The following is a 19,659-nucleotide window of genomic DNA, read 5'->3' on the forward strand; positions in this document are numbered from 1 at the left end:
CGCCCGCCCCCTGCCCACCCCTCCCGCCCCGCCTGCTTCTCCCTGCTCCACCCCTTCTGCTCTGCCTCCCTCAAGCCCTCTCCCTCCCTCCCTGTCTCTTTCCCTCTCTCCCTCCCTCTCCCTCCCTCTCTCCTCCCCACCCCTCTCTGACGGATTCTCAGTCCCCCTCCCTGGCTCTCTGTCCCACTCTGGGTATAAATGGTTCTTAATCCTTCCCTCTGAGCCTGTTGAAGCCCCTTTGCCCGGCCCTTGGCTCTGGCCCTGCTCCTGTTGCAGGGCCCATGGTTCTCCCCCCTCCCCCCCATCCCCCCACTGTCTGTCTCTTTCTCTAACACGCACACTCTCTGCTCCCCTACCTCGGTCACAGGAGGGTGGAGTGGTGGGTGCAGAGAGCTTCCACTGGGGGGAGGAGAGCCCCGGCACCCACGGGGTATTTGGAGGGGTGGGGGGGAGCCTGGAGAGCCTCCCCTGAGGCAGTTCCAGGACAGGCCAGCCCTTCCCCTCCCTGCTGCCCCCCACAGACAACCTCAGGCTGTCTTAGTCAAGATGGCTGCAAAGAGGGATCTGGCTCCACCTAGGCCTGGGATCTTCCTGGTGTCCCTCCCGCTGCCCTGCAGACATCCTCTGGCCACCCCTGGTGCTGGGCATCCTTTCTGGGGACATCATTCTGGGTCTCTGGGTGGGAAATGGCCTCACTGATGGGAGCTCACCACCAGAAAGGGTGAAGCCGCCATGGCCACATTACTCAGGTCACACACAGGGGTGCTTCCAGCTTGTTCATCTGTCCCCCCCGACCCTCAACTGCCTCCCTCCCACATGGGACCTTGCAGTGGGCAGCCCTCCTGCACTTATATCCCAAGGCAGCCTGTGCCTCCAGGGCCTGTCATCTGTCCCCATGTGGGTCTGAGGGTGGGACCACATTAGGGAGGCTGAGGGACCTTGCCAGATCTCCTGGGGGTGGTGGTGCTGGAGGAAAAGGGTGAGGGCCCCTGAGTTTGGGAGGGGAATCCTTCCTGCCCCTTGGGAAGGCAGACTCCTGGACATTTGCTCAGCCCTGGGAAACCACCCAGGAGCCAGGTGCCCAAAACCTCCGCCAAGTTTCCCTTTTCTGCAACCCGAGGAGCCAGCCTGTGCCAGTGGTTTCCATGGAAACAGAGCCAGAGACACCCCCCTCCTTCGCAGCATGCTCAAGAGAATTTGCACTCCACCCCCTTTTTTTTTTTTTTTTTTTTTTTTGAGCCAGCCAATTAGCTCCAACTTTCCGATCCTCAGGGGCAGAAAATAGTCTGGAGTTGTTGACCCACTGAGGCAAGGAGGGCTGTTTCCAGGGCAGGAGACAGCCCGGGTGTCCTGTCCTCCTGGACAGGCTGGACCTCATGCTGGCAGCCCCAGAACGAGGGTGAGAAGCTGTTGGTCAGAGGCCAAGCTCTCTGGGGCCAAGTCCTTGCCCACTGGCCACCTCTGCTCTGAGCAAGCTCCCACAAGCAGGGACTCACTGAACATTCTGTCTTCACAGTGGCCTTGGGAGGAAAGTGTCATGATCTCACTTTGCAGATGATGAAAACGAGACCTAAAAAAGTTAAAGGATTTGCCCAGGGTCATAGGCCAGAAAGTGACAAAGCCAGTACACACAGCCTGTTCCTTTCATTCCAAAGTGACCATGTGGGTAAGATCCCACCCTACCTTGCAGCACGTCCCATGCATCGGCTAGGAAACCCCCACCACACCATCTAGGACAGGCCTGGCCTGACTCAGGGCATGGTGTGAGGAGGCTGCACCCCAAAGAAGCGACTCCCCAGACCAGCACGGCCCTCTGCAGAATCACCCACCTGCTACTTGGGACACTCGCTGAACTTCCCCTACTCGGGATGCTTTCTTCTAAGGGAAGGAGCTTTGAGCTGCGACAAAACCGACAGCTGCCCTCCTCAGCCGAGCCCCAAGCCCATGGGCCTTGGGGACATCCCACTGCAGCTGCCATCAATGAGGTGCCCCTCATACAACGCTCATCTGGGATATGTGTGCCCCTGCCGTGATCCTTGCCCCACTACAGGTCCCTTCCCGCCCCCCTCTAACTCCCACACCCTCAGGGCTTTTCCAGAGCCCCAGGCACTTCCAGCTGACTCCCTCACTGGGCCCTTGGGGGATGCAGGAATGAGAAAGGGCAGGAGGGAATGGAGGGGGAGGTGTCCAGGAGCAGGGCTCCTCACATGGGCCTCAGTGGGGCTGGAAGTCCCCGACAGTGGTGTGGGCCGGTGGGCATCAGCAAACTTACCCCAAGAGGGAGTCTGGGAGTTTCCCAAGATTCTTTGGCAGTGTATCAGATCCAAAAAAGGTTGGGAAAGGCTGCAAGAGAGCCTTACCTTGTGGGCTGCACACACTTCAGCCTGACAGGTTTCAGCTATGGTTTTCCTCACATTGGCAGTTAGGAGGGGGAGCCCAAGAATGGGGAGTTAGGAAGGGGGGACAGGAAGAGGGGACAGGAAGGGGTCCTTTCAAGCCTGGAGAAGGCTGTTTCCTTGTGTTACAACATTTGAGAGGAGGCAGGGGCGAGCACTTTCAGCTGGCTGGGGGCTCTCCTCTCATCCTCCTTGGTGAGGGGCCCACACTACCTCCACCCGCGCGTCTTGGGTCTTCTGGACCTTCCTCAATTGTTGCTCACTATCTTCCCCACTCCAGGCCCAAGTTCAAATTCCTCATCCTCAGGGACTCCAAACCTGGCTCCATGGAGCCCCCAGTCTGTATCCTTTTCCCAGGTCTTTTTTAGGGGGCCCTGGCTCTGCCTGTCCCTGGCCAAGCAGGGGTAGTGCAGGGGGAGAAAGAGAGAGAGGAAGATCCTCAACAGGGTTTCCGGGTTTGGGCCCTCGCTGCACCAAGAGCCTCCGCCTGTGAGGGAGGCCGCTCTGGGTGCAGATGGACATGGGGAGTGCCCTCCTCACAAGAGCTCAAGAAGTGTATGCGGCCCCCAAACAGCCTTCCTCCAGTGCCACAGCACTCGGGGATGTCACCGTGACGCTGCACCAGCACAGCTGTGGAATTGGGAAGTCACTGTCACTACTGATCCTTGAAATCTCTTCTTCTGCCCGCCCTCGGGTGGCGGGATGGGCACCTGGCAGGCCCCGGGAGCTGCTCGGTAGGGGGGTGCGACAGTTCTCCATCCCCTCCCCTGGGACCCCACAGGGTGACTGGTGGGTGGGGCCTGTGGCCCACTGGAACGGAGCTGCCCTGCAATGCGCTCTGGTGTGGGAAGCTTAAAGCTACGCCTCTCCCTCCTGCAGGCCCTCCACGGGTCCTCGGGGCCTGGCCACCCCCCTGACCAGTCTATTTCACGGGGGCCTCAGGGCACCAAGGAGCCTGGACTCCCTGTGGAGGCCCCACCTTCTGTCGCTGTGGTCTGTTCACGCTTGAGGCAGCCTCCTGGGACCCAGCCTGAGAGCCCACCGGACCCCCTCACACAATCCCTCGCCTGGGCCAGAAGCCCAGCCTGTCTCCGGCTCTCTAGAGTGTGCAGGTGAGATATCAGTCCACCCGATTTCTCAAACTGCAGGGGACACCATGAAGGCCCCTTCCTTCTGGCTGGACGGGTGGTCATCCCAGCCCTCCCCTTGGGTTCCGCTCACCTCAAAATCTCCCCCCTCCAACCTCAACACCTGACTCTTGGGTGTCCTCAGTGTGGTGAGGATTCAGGCCACCTAAATTCTATATCACTCGTGGGCAGAGCCCGGGGCTGGGGTGGCGTCAGCTCTCAGCGCACGGCCCCCCTTCGTCCCCCAGGGTGCTGCGGTGTTCTGGCAGCATATGTAAGATGGGGGAATGCTCACTGCTCCGGGAGTGGCCCATTCAGGAAGGGCAAGGAGCGACTGGGGGCCACAGGGAAGAGGCTTCAATCCAGCAGCACATGGGGTGTGGACCAGGCTGGCCACACCTCCCAGGTCAATCCCTGGTGTTTAGGCCTGGGAGACAGGGCACCAGGAGAGAAAAGTAGAGAGGTCCTGACTCTAGGAGGGTGGAAAAGAGGGACACAGTCCATGATCCCCCAGAGCCAGAACACAGGCTGACCCCAGAGAATTCAGATACCACCGGAAACGCCACCATCATTGGTTGATGCCTCTGGGTAACTGCGCCCCTTCTACTCAGCTCCTATCCAGTCTCTGGGCCTTAGTTTTCTCAACCATAAAGAGGTGAACAACAGTGCTCGCATCTGAGCTAATTCATGTGAAGTGCTTAGCACACTTCCTGGTTCATTCTCAGAACTCAATAAATGTTAACTGTCTTTGTCCCCCCAGGTGGCCTGAGCGGGCCCCTTCCCACACGGCCCTTCCTCTGCACACTGGAGCCAGCTGGAACTGCCCTGGCCAGCCACCTGGGACCTCAGAAGGCCCAGCCCATGTGGCATTTCTTTGGCGGAATCTGGGCCTTTGCTCTGGGACGGCCAGGCTGGAGCATCTGGCATGTCCCAGGGCCTTCAATCTGTCATCCCTGCTGCCACAGGGACAGCAAGGGCACTTGGATCAAATCTCCTTGGAGACAGGGCCTCCCTCCCACACAGCCCTGGGGAATTGAAACTGGCAGCGTGCCCAGAAGGAAAAGAAGGAAAGGCCACCAGAACCAGAGGACCTGAATCCAAAGCCTGGCTGGGCTTCGACTTGTAAGACCTTGACTCTGTCCCGTAGCTTTCCAGAGCTTCGTGCTCAACGGTGAAACAAGCATGAAAATCCCCACCGCCTTGAGGGAATGTCATGAAAACAGAAGAGAATGTGACCACAAAGGGGCTTTGTTTTACACAGAAAGTAGGATGAGCGTTTTAGGACTCCAGCATTTTAAAACTGAGAAAAAATTTATTTTTCTCTGTAGCTATTTTTGCCTCTTTGTCACCTGCTGAGTGCCACCCCCATCCCCAGTTACCAGGGCCTACAGTGATACTCTCCAAACCAAGCTCCTTTGAACAGTCAGTGTTCAGTTGGCTGGGTGAAGGTCTCTGGATCCTAGATTCAGTGAGTGAAAGCCTTTCCCGAGTCAGGAGGGTGGTGGTGGTGGGTGGTGGTGGGGGGAATCCGTTAATTTTGTAGAACTCCTACTTCTGATCATGGTGAACTAGGTAATTTGGCCTAAATTCCCAACTAAGGACAACTTAAAAGCTAGTCAAAATATATATTTTTAAGTTTGATTGGAGGTATCAGAGAGTAAACAGGGAGTAAAGAATCACAGGGCCAAGATCTGGGAAAAGAAGGAAACCCAGAGACATGTGCCTGACATTTGAGGCTACTTTCTCCCTGGGAGGTCCGCTGATCCCCGAAGACCTACAGAAGTGCTGAGCAGAGAGCTGGTAGAGGTAAAAACGAGGCCCACCAAGAGGAGGAGGTGCCTGGCAAATCTTTTATGCTTTGGGTTGGGACCCTAGAGGGAGTCAGCCCCAGGATACAAATGAACTGGAAATAGACCAGCACCTCAAGGGACTGCAAATCATCTCAGTCCTGAAACTAGTTTAAAACAATCCTGGTTTGCTAGATCGCAAGCCATCCACCAGATGTAAACATAATCCTCGAGATGGTAGATAACTTCATCCTATGCCTCAGATTATTTCTACAGGTTTTCAGAGGCAATGTGTGGCATTCAATCAAAAATCACCAAGTATGTGAGGAGACAAGGCAAAACCAACAAAAACCAAGATAAACAACAGACACTAGAAATAGATTCCAAGAGGTTCCATATTAGGAAGTTATTAAATTTTTAAAATAACCATGTGCGGTATGCTCACCTATCAAAAAGATAAGGTAGAGAACTGGAAATTATTTTTTAATTGTTTTCTCTATTTTCATCCCATCAATTTCATTCTTAACATGCAGGGTGCCACAGTTCCCCTGTGTAGGGCAACAGATGAGAAACAAGCCCAAAAAGCTTTGGGAAAAGCCAAAAAAAAAGAAAAAAAAAAGGCAGTTGTACCTCATTCAAGGATGCCTGCTTGGAGTGTGCTTGCAACAGTGACAGTAGGTTGTGTATCCACCATCCTAATTTCTAGTAGCAGATCGGTTGCTGGCTTGTAAGATGCAATTCAACATAAACACCCCCTGAAACTCAGCAGACTAATATCTTAAAGGGCTTCACACCTTTGAACAGGGACCCATCTCCCTCCTCCTTTGTACCTGCCAAGACCCAGCTCGGCCCATGGCCCAGAGCAGTCACAGAAAAAAAAAAAAAAAAGGCAGCATCTGAGCATTTGTTTTGTGCCAGGCTCCTGCCAAGGGTCTTCCATGCAATGTCACATTTTTCATAGCCCTAGGAGGCGGTCATGACTATTTTCTCCAATTTAGAAATGGAGACACTGAGGTCTAGGGAACACACAGAACATGTTCAAGGTGTCCTAGCTACCACGCATTAAAGCCAGGATGTGCAGCCAGGTCTGCCTGCTCCCAGAGTGGGTCCCACTCCCCATCTGCTGATTGCTGGGGTAATCCTGGATGTCTACAGTCAGAGGAAGCCTTGGATTTTCCTCTCCAAAAAAACTCATTAAATACCAACTGCATAGAGGGCCCTAGCCTGAGCTGGTGTCAGACATCCAAGGCCAAGGCTTAGGAAGTGACAACACTTTAATGGATCTGAGGTTTTGTCCATCTCTTCTCTCTCCTTCTCCTTCTCCCTGTTTCTGGGACTCAGCATCCAGCATGCAGAGAAGACACAGGATGGACCAGGCCTCATGCATAGGATGGAAAGAGTAATGGCCAAAGTACAAAATCCATTTGTGGCCACCAGGTCTCTCCTGGGAAAGCTGGGTGGGGGTTGTCAAAGAGGCTACCTTCTGGGGAGCTGGGGGTGACCCCCCCCAACTCTGGCCCGTGTCCCAGGTCCCTTCCTAGGGAGACAGTGCTCAGAGAGGAGCTGCAGGACAAAACACTATTTCCAACCCAGGGTGTAGGCAAGGGGCTCAGCCTTCAGACAGGCCTCCCTCACTCCACAGGGTGGCCAGAAATCCAGGCCAAGGCCTGTGGAGCGTCCAGGTGTCTGGGCAGTGGAGGGCTTGAGGGCCATGAGGCAGAGCCCTAGTGTCCCCTGGCCTGCTTGGTGGCTTTACCTGATTAGCTCAGTTGGGCAGGAGGGGTCCCCGGGTGCCAGCAAGGTAGTGGGATGAGGTAGAAAGGGGACAAAGCAGGGAAAAAGGTTTCCCTGGCGGGGAGGACATAAGGGCTCGGGCAGAGTGGAGTTGGACAGGCGGGCAGGTCAGACGATGTAAAGGGGCAGGAGCTTGGTAAGGAGTGGGGGCAGGTGTGGCAGGGGGTGGGACAGAGGGTGGCAGAATGGGGTTGGGCAGGGCCTCTGTCTCACCCAGGGGGCTGAGGAAGGGGTTCCAACAGATGGAGAACAGGCTCCCCCTGGTGCTAATATGTTGCAGTGGGGAGGATAAGGGATCGATATCTGGAAGAACCTATTGGCTCCTGTAGCTCAACAAAAGTTAAATGTGCTTTTGAGAATGAAAAAAGGGGTTCATGGGCAGCAAGGGGGGGGAAGAAATAGGCAAAATGGGGTCAGGTAATTGGAGTTGAAGGACAATCCCGGCCTGATGCCAGTCTGGGCTCTGAGCAAGGGCAACAGAAGTCCTCTGGTCCAGGGCAAATCAGAGGAGAAGGAAGGCAGGCAGCCCCAGGCATCACCTTGCAGCCAGCAAATACCCCTGTTACGGATTAAGAACCAAAGGTGAGGGAGAAGGTGGGGAAGGCAGGGCTCAGGCTGAGTGGGCCAGATCCAACACTCAGACCCCACCAAGTCCCAGAACCTTCCTGCCCTCCTGGGCCCTAGAGACCCCAGATCCCAAACCCATCCCTTCCCTTCCTACGCCCCACTCCCGGCACCAAGGAACGAAGCGGGTGGGGAAACTTACCCACTGAGGTCCTACAACTTCAGGGAGGTGACCCGGGGGATGTGGAAGAGCTGAGTCTCCTCAGAGCTGGTGGAACTGTGATGTCGCAAAAAGAAAGTGAGTGAGCCCCCAGACACAGACCCTCTGCCCCGACACAGGGACAAGCCCAGAGCCCGATTTTCCCACCGTAGAAGCTCTCCAGGGGTAGGAAGAGTTCCAAAAAGCTGTGCCTGGAGGGGATGTGTTGCAACAAGCAGGTTATGGGGCAGACATACGAAAGAACTTTCTGGCCCTGGGGTTGCTCAGAGCGTGTGACTCTTCAGAGCTTAGGCATGAGCCTCCTCTGCCGGGGAGGCCTCTGGAGGGGGTGTGGCAGGGGGGTCAGTACCCAGCGACTACAAGGACTCCTTCCTGGACCCCAGCTGTCCCCCTCAGTCCTGGCAGTCTCCTCACCTGAGGCGTTTCCAAATGGGATGAAAGTATTTGGAGGTCTTGACAGCAAAGATGATGCTGGGGATCAGGAAGAAGGTGCACCATGCCAGGCAGAACCAGAAGGCGTTCTAGAACAGAGGGTGTGAGGTCAGCTTGCTGTGGCTAGGCAGCGACTTGTTCCCAGCCCCAGTCTTCCCACTGACTCAGCGAGGGGCATGGGGAAGCGCTCTCGGGGCTGAGGGGAAGGTCTGGTGTGCAGGCTTGGAGGAAGTCCCCATGCCCTGAGGAGCTGGAGGCACTCACCCAGGGGTTGGCCATCATGTCACACAGGACCACACGGCCATTGTCCAGGGCTCTGGAGAGAGGTTGGCAGGTGGCAATGCGCTGAGTCACCTGCAGTGTCAACACGAGACAGGCACAAGCAGAGACACTCAGATGCACGGGTGCACACCCCACATTCAGAGAAGGAGGGTGACAGGGACAGAGATAGAGCTGGGGACAGTTGGGAGCCACGGCACAGCTGTACACAGACACGTGGATGCAGAGACATGGAGATGAAGACACACTGACGCAGGCTCATTGCTCTGCTCCTGCCTCTCCCATCCCATTCGCCAGCCTGGATTAAGCCCCTACTGTGTGCCCAGGACTGTTCCGTAGGTTCACACCCACACTGGAGAGGCCCCACGTGTGGTGTGCATGCACACACCTATGCCCCCCATACACGTGCACACGCACACGCACACTTGGGGTTCAGCAAGACCGCACCCGCCCAGTGTGGGTGCCGGACAGCTTGCAGAGGCTGTGGTCAGCACAGGCCTGCAGGAGGCGGTGCGCTTGGAGAGCTGGGCAAAGGGTCCGCATGAGGAAGGGCACAGAGGCAAGGCTCTAGAGAGCCACGGCTGGCCCAGCTCACACTCAGGCCTCAGAGAAGGGCTGCGGCAGAGGCTGAGTGAGCAGAGCCCCCCCAGGAAGCAGGGGTGCAGATGCCAGACACAGAGTTTGGGTTCAATGTTGGAGGCCTAGGGCACCCCCAGGGGCTTTAGGGGACAGAGGAGGGATGCAAGAGTGTGGAAAGCCGGTGGCGCCGGGAGCCTGCTTGAGGCCGGGAGGGCCTGGACCCCCACTCACCTCCTCTTTTACCCAGGCCACATACTGGGAGAAGTAACCCACCTCCCGGGTCAGGAAACACTCACTTTCCTGCAGGAGAGAGAGGAGCCCATGGCTGGTAGGTGTCCCAGGAACCAGCCCGCACCGCCCCCCATGCCCAGCACCAGCAGGACAGGCCGAGCTGGCTTTCCTGGGAGCCACCGTGAGGGTGGCTCAAAGTGGAGGAGAAGCCTGGGTGGACGCTCCACGTACTTTAACATCTCTATGTGGCAGCCCCCCTGCCCCTGTCCCATGTCCCACTCACATTCCTCAAGATACTGGTGGCCCAGGTAGGCAGCTCTCCTTTTAGGTAAGCGACCTTGTCCAAGACACCAGAGGTCTCCATCTGGGGGAAAGGAGAGAGGCTTGAATCAGCGCCCTGCTCAGTCAGGAGCAGCCATGCATTCACTCACCCACTCCTTAATTCAACGTCTCATGCACACATACTCACCTTGGGTTGGGGGTGTTAGGCCCTAAGACACAGAGGCCAAAGACAGTGGTCTTTAAGGATCTGCCCATCCACCCCCATTTCTCCACCCCCCCCACCCTCAATCTCCAGGGGGACTCGGCAGAGCAGATGAGATCCCAAGCCAGCAGGACCCTTCCTTTTCCCTCTGTTGCCCACCTGCTCCACCCGACCCTCCCCATCCCCAGCAGCCACCTGGAGATTTGGGGCTGAGGATGCCAGGGCCCTGACAGAGAGGTTGAGCTTGGCCTGTGGAGGAGAGAGCGGGGCTGGTTAAGGGAAGGGATGCATAGAGAAGAAAGTTTCCTGCCCCTCCCTCCTCTTTTACCCCTCCCTGCCTCTCCTCTTCCCCAGGTTCCAGGCTCCCTGGGCCTCCAAACTTACCACAAGGCTCTGCTGGGGGAGGATCTTCTCCTGATAGAGGTTTTTGAGCCCTTGGGCCTCCTCCTGCAGCTGCTGCCCCAGCACAGAACTGCCCTGAGGGGAGACAGAGATGGGAATAGTACTCTGCCAAGGACAGGACAGCCGCTGCCAACCTATGCTTTACCCACCTGTTCAGTCAGACATACTGAGAAGATGTGGAAAGTGCTGGGCTCAGAGGCAGAAAACCGAGGCCTCCTTAAGCTCCTGGGCCTGATCCAGGTTTGGAGGCACTGAGCCCAAGTTCTAGGTCTACCACTAGTTTACTAGATACCTCTAAACCAGCCACACTGAGTTTGTCTGAGGTGCAGTGGCATCTCCTAAAACAGTAATACTCCTCATTCTGCCCACCTGAGCGCTTAGTGTGGAGTCGTGTCTCAAAGAGCACTTTTTAAGCTCTAAATATTTATAAATACAAAATGCTACTTCTTCCAGTAGAGTTTAAGCTTCTTGAGGATAACTATCACGACATCTAGTCCACAGCACTGTCCTCACACCTGCCCCAGCAGACTCCATGAGCAGTGTGCACTTGGAAATGCTTGCCTCACTGTATGATGTCCGACCAGTCACTTCATCTGGTCTGAGGTGGAGGATAATCCACTTCACAGATGAGGAAACCGAGGCTCAGAGATGCTGAATGACCTGCCCATGGCCACACAGCCCATTGGAGGTAGAGCTTGAGTCAGAATTGATACTGCAAAACCCTTAAGCCCGCCCCAGGGACCCAGAGCCTCAGCGCTCACTGGTGGGAACCCTGTAACCCCCTTGGTCTTCGCGCCCCTCCCCAGTGTAAGCCCTCCCACGCTCTCCCACCTCCCGGGCCTCTCTCTTGAGTCTGGCCTGCCCAGTGGGGTCTCTGGCCCCTTCTCACTTGGGCCTGGGACAATTCTTCCAGCTCCTGGGCCAGCTTCTCCATGCTGGTGTTCACCACGGGCTTCTGGATCTGGAGACAGACAGGGAGGCCAACAGGGAATGCACTCTGGCTCCCCCAGCCCTCCAATTCCCAATCTATTCAGAAGTACCCCTCACCAGCTAAGTCTATTGTGACACACGGCTCACAGTGGGTTTGACCTGAAACTGTGAAATATATCAGGAATTTTCTATTAGCATAGAAAACAAACAAACAAACAATGAGACGCCTTCTGGTGTAACTCAATGAAGAGGCCGCCTCCCACCAGCATTCGCCACAGCAGTGAGTTCAGGACCATGAACAGCGACACGTGCTGTTGGGTGGGAGCCCATTCATTCCTGCCCAGCCCAGATGGGGGCACCGGGACAGGCAGGAGGCGCATGGTGTACAGACACCCCCAACAGGAAGAGACCCCCCCAGGGACATATACAAAAGTGGAGGGAATGGGGAGGGCTGTGATGACATAAGACACCACCCCTCGGCCCAGCTCCTCTGCAAGCCCCTCTGTCTGCCATGGTCTGGCCTGAGGTGCTCCCTGCTGACCTGAACAAGGAAGCCGGAATAGTGGATTTTCTCAAGCCCACTGCTCTGCAGGGCTTCCAGGTCCCGGTGGGCGGCTGGGCTCAGCAGGTCCAGATTCTTCATGTCTACTTTGAGGTTCTGCAACTCCTGCTGCAGCTTGGCAGTGTACTAAGGGAGGGTGGGGGGACAGGGTGAGGGCGTGCCCAGTTGCTGAGCCAGGATCCCAGAGCTGCTATCCTAGGTGAGGAGTCACCAGGCCCTCAGGGCCCTCCTTCTGCATGTCCAGGACCCCCATGTTGGAAACTTCCAGCCCCAGACAGTTTCCCAGGAGGCCTCTGCTTCTCACCTACCCCCACTCCAACCCACCCCCACCAAGACTTAGCTCTCCACCAGCACCTATCTGGCCAGTGGACAGCAACACAGACCTTCCCTGGCCACCCACTATAAAATAGCTTCCCTGGCCCGCCTTTATGGCTGTGGGAGTTCAGCGGAGGGCCTCTGGTGAGCCCTCCCCCAGGGACTCCCAACATCATCATCATTGTTTTCACTGTCACACCCCATCCCCAACCACCCCACTACTGACTGCAGCATTCCAACCAATGCCTGTCCTCAGTCAGGACACGCACACCCTAGCCCTGTCACTCACTCTCACCAGCCCTTGCTGCTACAACCTCAACCGTGTTCAGTTCTTGGAGTACAGTGTTCGGAGCTGTGCCTCCAGGCACTCACCCATCCTCCCACACACCCTAGAAACCATCCTGGACTCTCACCCTGGGCCAGGCCCTGAGCTTACATCCTAGACTCTCACCCTGGGCCCGGCCCTGAGCTTACAAGGGCCTCCGCCCCTTTAGGTACCTCCATCACTCTTGCAGACTTCTCGGGTTCAATAAGATGGTCCCGCCACAGAGGCAAGGCCAGAGGAGGGGGGTTCTGCAGGAGGGATCCCCACAGCCTTCCAGAAGTTTCCCTCACCTGGCTGATATTCAGGTGCTTCTCCAGGTCATAGGAGCCATTGAGCTGCAGGATGCTCCAGAGCGCGGCCCCTTCCCTGCATTGCCTGGGGAGGAATAATGGACTTCGAAGATGGCAGAAAAGGACAGCAGGTGGGGGCTGACATCCGCTACCTCAGCTCCTCCCCACACCCTGTCCCCCAGCCGAGGCTTCCCACTCACTGATAGGCCAGGAGGATGCTGATGTTCTTCTTCAGGCCAAGAAGGTGAGACAAGTTCATGGATGGGGGCAAGTTCCCTGGGGTGTCTGCAAACTGGAAATGGGGCAAAGAGAAAAGGGCCCTGAGCAGGCTGAGGGCAAGGCCACCCCCAGCTCCCCGAGAGCCTAGTCCCCTCCACCTCCCTCTGGGTCCCAGAGCAGGGCAGGCAGGGTCACCTTGTAGAGCTCCTTGCTCTCCCAGCTCTGACACACCAGAGTCTGCACATTGCCGCCCACCAGGAAGGTGGCAAATACAAGGAGGATGAGGGGTGCGGCGAAGAAGAAGCTGAAGCCCACACCTCTGCGGAAGGCAGAGGGACGGGGTTGAGGTAGGAGACAGGAGGCTGGCTACCCTGGACCACATACCCTCTGTCCCACCACATGGGGGGGCGGCCAGCATGGTCAGCGAGTCAGCCCCAGGGCAGAGCCCTTTGAGGACTCAGCCTCCTAAGGCCAGGAGGGAGAAGTCAGAACAGCTGGCTGCCCCCCCCGACCCCCACTCCCACCTATCACTGACGCCCTGGCTGGCCCTGGCAGCCTAGAGGAGAGAGTAGCTGCTTTGCTCGAAGACACAGGACAGCCTGCCTCTGAGCCGAGGGCACATGGAGGTGACCGGCTCCAGAGCTCGGCCCTCAACAGAGCCCCCTGGCACAGTGGGGACTGCAACTTAGAGGGGCTGAATGGGACCAGTGCTGCTGACCTCTAGGGCTTCTCTGTGGGATAGGCACAGCCCCAAGCCAGGGTTTGAGGCTTGGAGAATAGAATAAGGACTAGATTTCAGCCTCCACTCGCCCCTTTGTTCAGGCACCATTATGCAAGGACCAGCCTGCACAGCTGAATGTGGCGGCCCCGGCCTTAGAAACCATCTAGTCCAGAGATGGCAAACAGATTCTACCTCTACCTCTGGGGCCACCTCCTATTGGTAGTGCTATCTAGATGCTGGGTTAAGGATTCTGAGGCTACGTCCAGCTCAGTGGGACAGAGTGCCCATTGGTTACTATAATTGCCACTGGTATGGAAGGGGGAAGTGCTTCGTATATGCCATTCCTGCTCTAGTCCAACCCTTTTACACAGATGAGGACGTGGAGGCCCAGATGGGTTAGCAATTGGCCCAGAGTCACCCAGTGAGTCAGTGCCAGAACCAGAAGCAAACTCAGCCTCTTGATTCTCAGGACTTGCTCCTGTAGCCACACTAGGAGCTGTCCATGGGCATGAGAGGAATCCGGCCGGCCCGGTGGGAGAGACCCTTCCCCTGCCCCCAGCCCATCTTACATCAGGAGGAAGCGGGCCCCAGCCTCGCCCTTGGCTTCCGAGCAGCTGGGGTCCTCCCTGGCAGACAGTCCCCAGATGCCCAGGTTGAGGCCCAACAGGTTACAGACCACCACAAGCAGGACTGCGGAGCACAATATGCAGCCCAAAATCCACCTGCCACAGAGAGGGTGTGGTGTCACTGAGAAGGGAGACACCAGGTTGGGCTGGCATAGGCCTTATGGCTAGGTGGGGGCCCACTGCTCCCTCATTGCCTCCCCAGGCTCAGGTCCCAAGGGTACATAGCCAAGGTGGAGATGGAGGCCCAAGGAGTAAGGGGTCTTGGCTGAAATGGAGGCAGATGCTCAATATGGCCAGGGGTTGGTGAGGGCTGAAAATCGGGGCCCAGCGTGGCTGAGAGGCCAGGCTGCCTGTCCCATCCCCAAGCCCATGGGTTCTTGGGCACCTGTATTTCTCGTATCTCTGCACCTCCTTCAGGTAGGGGCGGCTACTCTGTTCCACCTCCTTCAGCGCCCGGCTCCAGCGAGAGGCTGCCTCCCAGCCTGGGAACTCTTCGGCCAGTGTGTTCAGCCCTTCAGGCTTCTGGGCCACCAGCTTCTTCAGCTCTGCCCCAAGCAGCAGAGACTCATGGGAGGGGGAAGTCTCCCAGGAGCCCAGGGAGGAGACGGATGGGCCAGAAGAAGTTCTGGGACCCCCAGAGAGGGCCCACTAAAGAGACGAGGCCCAGATGGAGGACAGCCTGCACCCTCCCCCCATCGCCCCTACTGCCCCACCCCCCTCTCCAGGAGCCTCTCTGGGGGGAGCAGCACGCTCGGCAGCCAACCCGGCCCCCGGACAGGGCCTCACCTTTGACCACGTTGGCCGTCTGCAATGCCACCAGGAGCGGGAAGGCATTGAAGGTGCTGTTCTCCTGCCAGAACAAAAGGCAGCTGTGCCTCCTGCTTTGCACCCTACGGTCCCAGCTTGAGGGGCCTCTGACAGCACCAGGCCGGGGCGGGGGAGGGTATCCCGCTCAGCGCTCCCAGCTCAGATCAGGAAACAGGCCTCCCTTTGTTCTCTTGGTGGATGGCCTCTTCCCTGCTCCCTCAGCCCCGCCTGACTCGGCTCCCAGAACATTGCTCCTGGAAGACGCCCCTTTCTCTCCCCGCCCCTCCTGCTGAGGCCGTGGCAGCCTCCGGCCACCCTCTTCACTTTCATTCATCCTGCCTGCCACGCCAGCCTCGCTCCCCAAAGTCCAGCTCCAACTTACTCCTCCAGCCTCAGCTGCTGTTCCCTTCCTCCCGGGACCTTCGGCTCCAGCCACCCAGCACAGGTGACTCACCATTTCCCCAACTCTGGCATTTTCCAGGCCCTGGGTCACAGTGCTGCCTCACGTGCACCCTCCCCCACAGCCCATCTGCCCCAAGGGCTGCACCTCCAGGGCTCGGCTTGAGTCCTGGCTCCCTGGCCACCCCAGCCCCCACCACCTCGAGGGGCCCAGCTCTTCCTTCTGAGTTCCCGGCCTGCCTCCCTCACCAGACTGCGTGCACTCGAGAACCAGCATCATGAGCCTCTAGCCCAGGGAGCCCTGTGGTAGGGAAGGCCCTGATTTGACCCAAGTCTTAGGTTCAACGGGGTTCCCACCCCCAAAGGGGGAAAATGAGGCCCCCTCATTTGTGAGCGGGGAAGTCAGGTAGAATGGGCAGGCACTCACCTCCTGGACCATGCTGGAGAAGGTGGCCTCTGGGACACCCTTCAGCCGATGCAGGACGTCGTCCACAGTGGATACCTGAAATGGGGGCAGTGGTATGACAAAGTCCATGGAGAGGCCAAAGGGGGAACCCTGAGGGAGGATGGGAGAAACCCTCATTGTCCTCACGTGCAAAACGGGGACCACCTCCCGAGGTGGCAAGGAGAACTTAAGGAGCTAAGATACAGGAAGCCCACAGCACAGCGCGTGGCCCAGGAAAAAGCTCTCGCCCGGCTGCCAGGATGACTAGCATTAACCCTTGCTGTGTGGAGAGGGGAGGAGCTGCTCGAGGGAAGGGAGCTAGAGTTTGCCTCGGGAAACACCCAGGGATTCCCGGGGCAGCGGGCAGAGCAGCCCCCTTCCCTTCGGGCGGGCCCTCACCTGGTGGAAGTCAGCTCCCAGCTCCAGGGCACGGGCTCGGCTCTGGGCCTCGGTGCAGCGCCGGCAGCCGGGCTCCTGCAGCAGGGCAAGGAGGCGCGCGCGGTGCTCCCGGACGGCCGGCTCCAGGTCCTGCTGTCCTTTCCGCAGCTCCACCAACGTGGTGTTCAGGGCTTGCAGGTGATCCACAGAGACCTGCAGGGCTGAGAGACACCCTTCAGGACCCGGCAACCTCAGAGGTCTTGTGGGAGATAGAACACCCCCCTCCCCCCAACCCAAGGGATGTGGGTCATGAACCTCTGTAGGTTCATAATGGAGACTGCCCTAGGGCATGTTAAGCCAGGTTGGGAATCCGAGGATAAAGCCATGAGCAAGTCAGGGGAGGGGCTCGCTGAGGCGGCATAAGAAATCCCGGGCTGGGTGAGGGTGGGGCCTGTCCCCATGCGACGCCCACCCAGGACACTGGGCCCACTCACCCTGGCCCAGGCTGCTCACTGAGGCCAGCGCTTCATACACGGTGCTCTTGAGCTGGGTGTGGATGGTGCTCCCAATGCTCATGCCGACACCTGGAGAGCACAGGGTGGTCTGCAGGGCTGGCCCCCAGGGGTCTAGGGGCCTTCTTCACCCATCCAGCCAGCCTCCCCAGGCCTTGCACTGGGCTCTGCAGGGTAGTGCTGGCTTCTTGGTCCTGCAGCAACAGGGACTACTGTGCTCCCCGGCTGGGCCCCATCCCTGCCTCTCCAAGGCTGTGCCCAGGGGGAGTCCAGGATAAGGGGATGAGAGGGGTCTCCCAAGGCAGGCCAGAGCAGGGGGATCCGGGGGCCGGCCAGTCTGTCAGCCAGCTGTATTGCTCACCATCCAGTTCCTCCAAGACTCGCTTCTGAGGAAGGGAGAACTGCTGTGCCACGGCCTGCAGCTCCTAGGCAAACACAGGGTCAGGAGGCTGCTCTCCCGTGCCACCTGACAGCCCCCCTCTCGTCCCTTCCCCAGCTCTCTCCTGGGACGCCACATGCAGCTGGGTGGTCATCCTGAAGATGCCCTGGGTGCATTTATTTATTACTGCAACTCTCCAGCAGGAGGCAGTCAGGCGTGTGTTGAAGGTGGAACCCTTTCTAACTCGCAGGTCCCGCACTCTTCTGTCGTGCCTGGGGCTGGTGCTCATGGGGGCTCGAGGGGGGATGAGGGGGTTGCTCAGTACTTACCTGGGGGACATTGGAGACCAGGCCCCGGAGGCTGAGCAGAATCTCAGGCACGGCCTCAACACTGGGGCCCACCTGCTCATGCATGTGCTGGTTGGTGACAAAGGCACAGACCACACCAATCCTGCAGGGATGGGGGAGGAGGCAGGGGCTTGCTGGATGCCCATGGGCAGCCCGGGCCTCAGCCCCCGCCTCCCGCCTGGCCTAAGCGCCCCTCACAGTAGCACGAGGGTGGTCAGCAGCAGGAAGGCCGCGAGGGTGCCTCGCTCCCAGGCGACGGCCTTGTGCTCGGTCTTCACTCGGCCCCCGCAGCGCCGGCGGCAACGGCAGCAACAGAAACACAGCCCGGCGATGGACACCACCAGCAGGTAGAGGCCGGCGATCACAGCACACACCACGTAGCCAGCCTCATACCGCACCACCTGGGCGAGGCAGCAGGCATGACGGGCCGTCCTGACCCTCACACGGCCTCCTGCCTGGCGCCACAGGGGAACCAGAAGGGGAGGGAATGCACACACGGCGGGCACCTTGCACACATCTCCCTGAACCCATGCAAGGAGCACGGGGTCCTTGTTGTTATTTGCCAGCTTGTAAATGAGAAAGCTGAAGTCCACGTTTGCTCCCTGCAAAACCCCGGGGCCAGTTAACGGCAGAGCTGTGGTTTGAAATCAGGTCTGCCAAGTGCAGCGCTGATGGAAGGGGGGAAGGGATGGCTGGGACCCCACGATGGGGGACACCCAGCAATGGGGGCTGAGCTGAGGAGGCCTTTCTACTTCTGCCCCTCATGCTTACCCTTGAACTGCCCCACCACCACCTCCCGCACCGCCCCAAGAGCTCACCTCATCCACCTTCACGGAGGCCGGCTCATTCAGCAAGGTCTTTACCAGCTCTAGGGAAAGAGTCAGGCGGGGGGGGGGGGGGGGGGGGGGGGGGGGGGGGGGGGGGGAATCTCTGGAAGGGCTCCTCCCACCACCATGGCACCCTCCAAGAAGCCCTGTGCCATCATGCCCAGGATTCAGTGCCACCACAGGAGGGAGAGGCTGAGAGGAGGCCTGTCCCACCCCTCCTCCTGGACCCAACAGCTAGGCCCCGCACTGGAGAAGCCGCCTGCCTGGTTAGAAGCAGAGAAGGGGCCTGGCTTAGCAGCCCTTTCCCTCAAGAGGCAGCGGACCGGCTGGGAGGGACAGGGCTGTAGCCCCTCCTGGCCCTCCCAACCCCTAGCACCACTAGACCCAGGGAAAAATCTCAGCCCGGCCTTTGAGAACTTCTAATGTAAGTTCTTCCACTTGAGGGCAGAGAAACTGAGGCTCAGAGAGGAAAAAGGGCTTGCCCAAGGTCACGCAGGAAGGTCTCTCCAGGTGATGCCCCTGGGCCCAGGGGGCTTCGGGGAAGGAAGCCGAGGGGTGGGGGGTAAGGCCGGGGACCCTGCCCTCCGAATGCCTGCTGACAGGGCGGAGGAGCCCCGCAGTGGAGTGGGAACCCACTAGCTCCGAGGCCCACCCGAGGGAGGGGCGCACTCACCGGCGGGGAAGGGGTTGAGCTGCACCACGGAGAGGAAGCGGCGCACCATGCCGTACAGGGGGCTCAGGGCCCCCCGCGGGCGGACGCGAGGGGCCAGCCAATGGACCTTGGCCGCCGGGGCGAACGCCAGGCGCTCTGCGCCGCCGAGGGACCCGCAGTCCGCGGCCCCCGCCCCGGGCGGGCTCAGCCCCAGCCCCAGCAGGGGCGCCAAGAGGCCCGGCGCGCGCGTCATGGGGTGGGCCGGGGGGCTGCGGGGCAGGCCAGACGGGGCTCAGGCGGCGGGGGGTGCGGACAGAGCGCGGGGCAGGCCGTGCATCCTTCACCAGCCTGCGTCCCCGCGGCTCTCAAAACCGGCCCGACAGGTTTGGGCTCCTGAGCTACCTGGGCGCCCGCCCGCAGCGCTGGAAGGGCAGGGGCGGAGGCCTGGGATAAGGGGGCAGGGCCTGGCGGGGACCGCCTTCAGCGGCCTGGGGTGCGAGTCCGGGCTCCCTCTGCCCTCCCCAGATCCTCCTGGGAGGGCCGCCTCCGAGCTGGGTAGGGGAGACACCTCAGTGGCTCTGGATTGTTTAGGTGGCCCAATTTCAAATATGGTATTCCATACCCAGACCC

The 19,659-nt window shown here is 58.9% G+C and overlaps 1 protein-coding gene across 2 annotated transcripts; it reads right to left on the reverse strand.

The window, feature by feature from the left end:
* Positions 1-4,961: 4,961 nt before the first annotated feature.
* On the reverse strand, positions 4,962-19,350 carry PROM2 (prominin 2). 2 transcript variants are annotated; one of them, XR_003524647.2, is made up of 24 exons: positions 19,051-19,350; positions 18,369-18,418; positions 17,749-17,951; positions 17,533-17,653; positions 17,186-17,249; positions 16,807-16,896; positions 16,334-16,533; positions 15,917-15,991; positions 15,070-15,133; positions 14,669-14,828; positions 14,227-14,379; positions 13,132-13,255; positions 12,918-13,009; positions 12,718-12,802; positions 11,767-11,913; positions 11,127-11,256; positions 10,278-10,370; positions 10,089-10,142; positions 9,693-9,773; positions 9,410-9,478; positions 8,585-8,674; positions 8,303-8,409; positions 7,871-7,945; positions 4,962-7,663 (listed from the first exon to the last, which is right to left on the reverse strand). XR_003524647.2 is itself a non-coding variant. In XM_027622040.2 (24 exons), exons 1-23 carry the CDS (start codon positions 19,280-19,282, stop codon positions 7,882-7,884), a joined length of 2,490 nt encoding a protein of 829 aa, XP_027477841.1. In that variant the 3' UTR covers positions 4,962-7,663; positions 7,871-7,881. The 2 variants fall into 2 exon arrangements, 1 of the variants encoding a protein (XP_027477841.1); XM_027622040.2 differs by having other exon boundaries at positions 11,185-11,256; positions 19,051-19,282.
* Between the last annotated feature and the right edge of the window lie 309 nt (positions 19,351-19,659).

The sequence above is a fragment of the Zalophus californianus genome, chromosome 8 (assembly GCF_009762305.2).
Source record: "Zalophus californianus isolate mZalCal1 chromosome 8, mZalCal1.pri.v2, whole genome shotgun sequence".
In the NCBI taxonomy this organism is placed as follows: Eukaryota; Metazoa; Chordata; class Mammalia; order Carnivora; family Otariidae; genus Zalophus; species Zalophus californianus.

Excerpts from the sequence above, each read along its gene's own strand:
- PROM2 (XM_027622040.2), bottom strand. The coding sequence starts at position 19,282 with ATGACGCGCGCGCCGGGCCTCTTGGCGCCCCTGCTGGGGCTGGGGCTG. Across the intron at positions 15,134-15,916 it reads TCTCCAGCATGGTCCAGGAG|GAGAACAGCACCTTCAATGC; the intron begins GTGAGTGCCTGC and ends TTGTTCTGGCAG. Across the intron at positions 10,371-11,184 it reads AAGAATTGTCCCAGGCCCAA|GGCAGTTCTGTGCTGGGGCA; the intron begins GTGAGAAGGGGC and ends GTCTCCCCTCAG.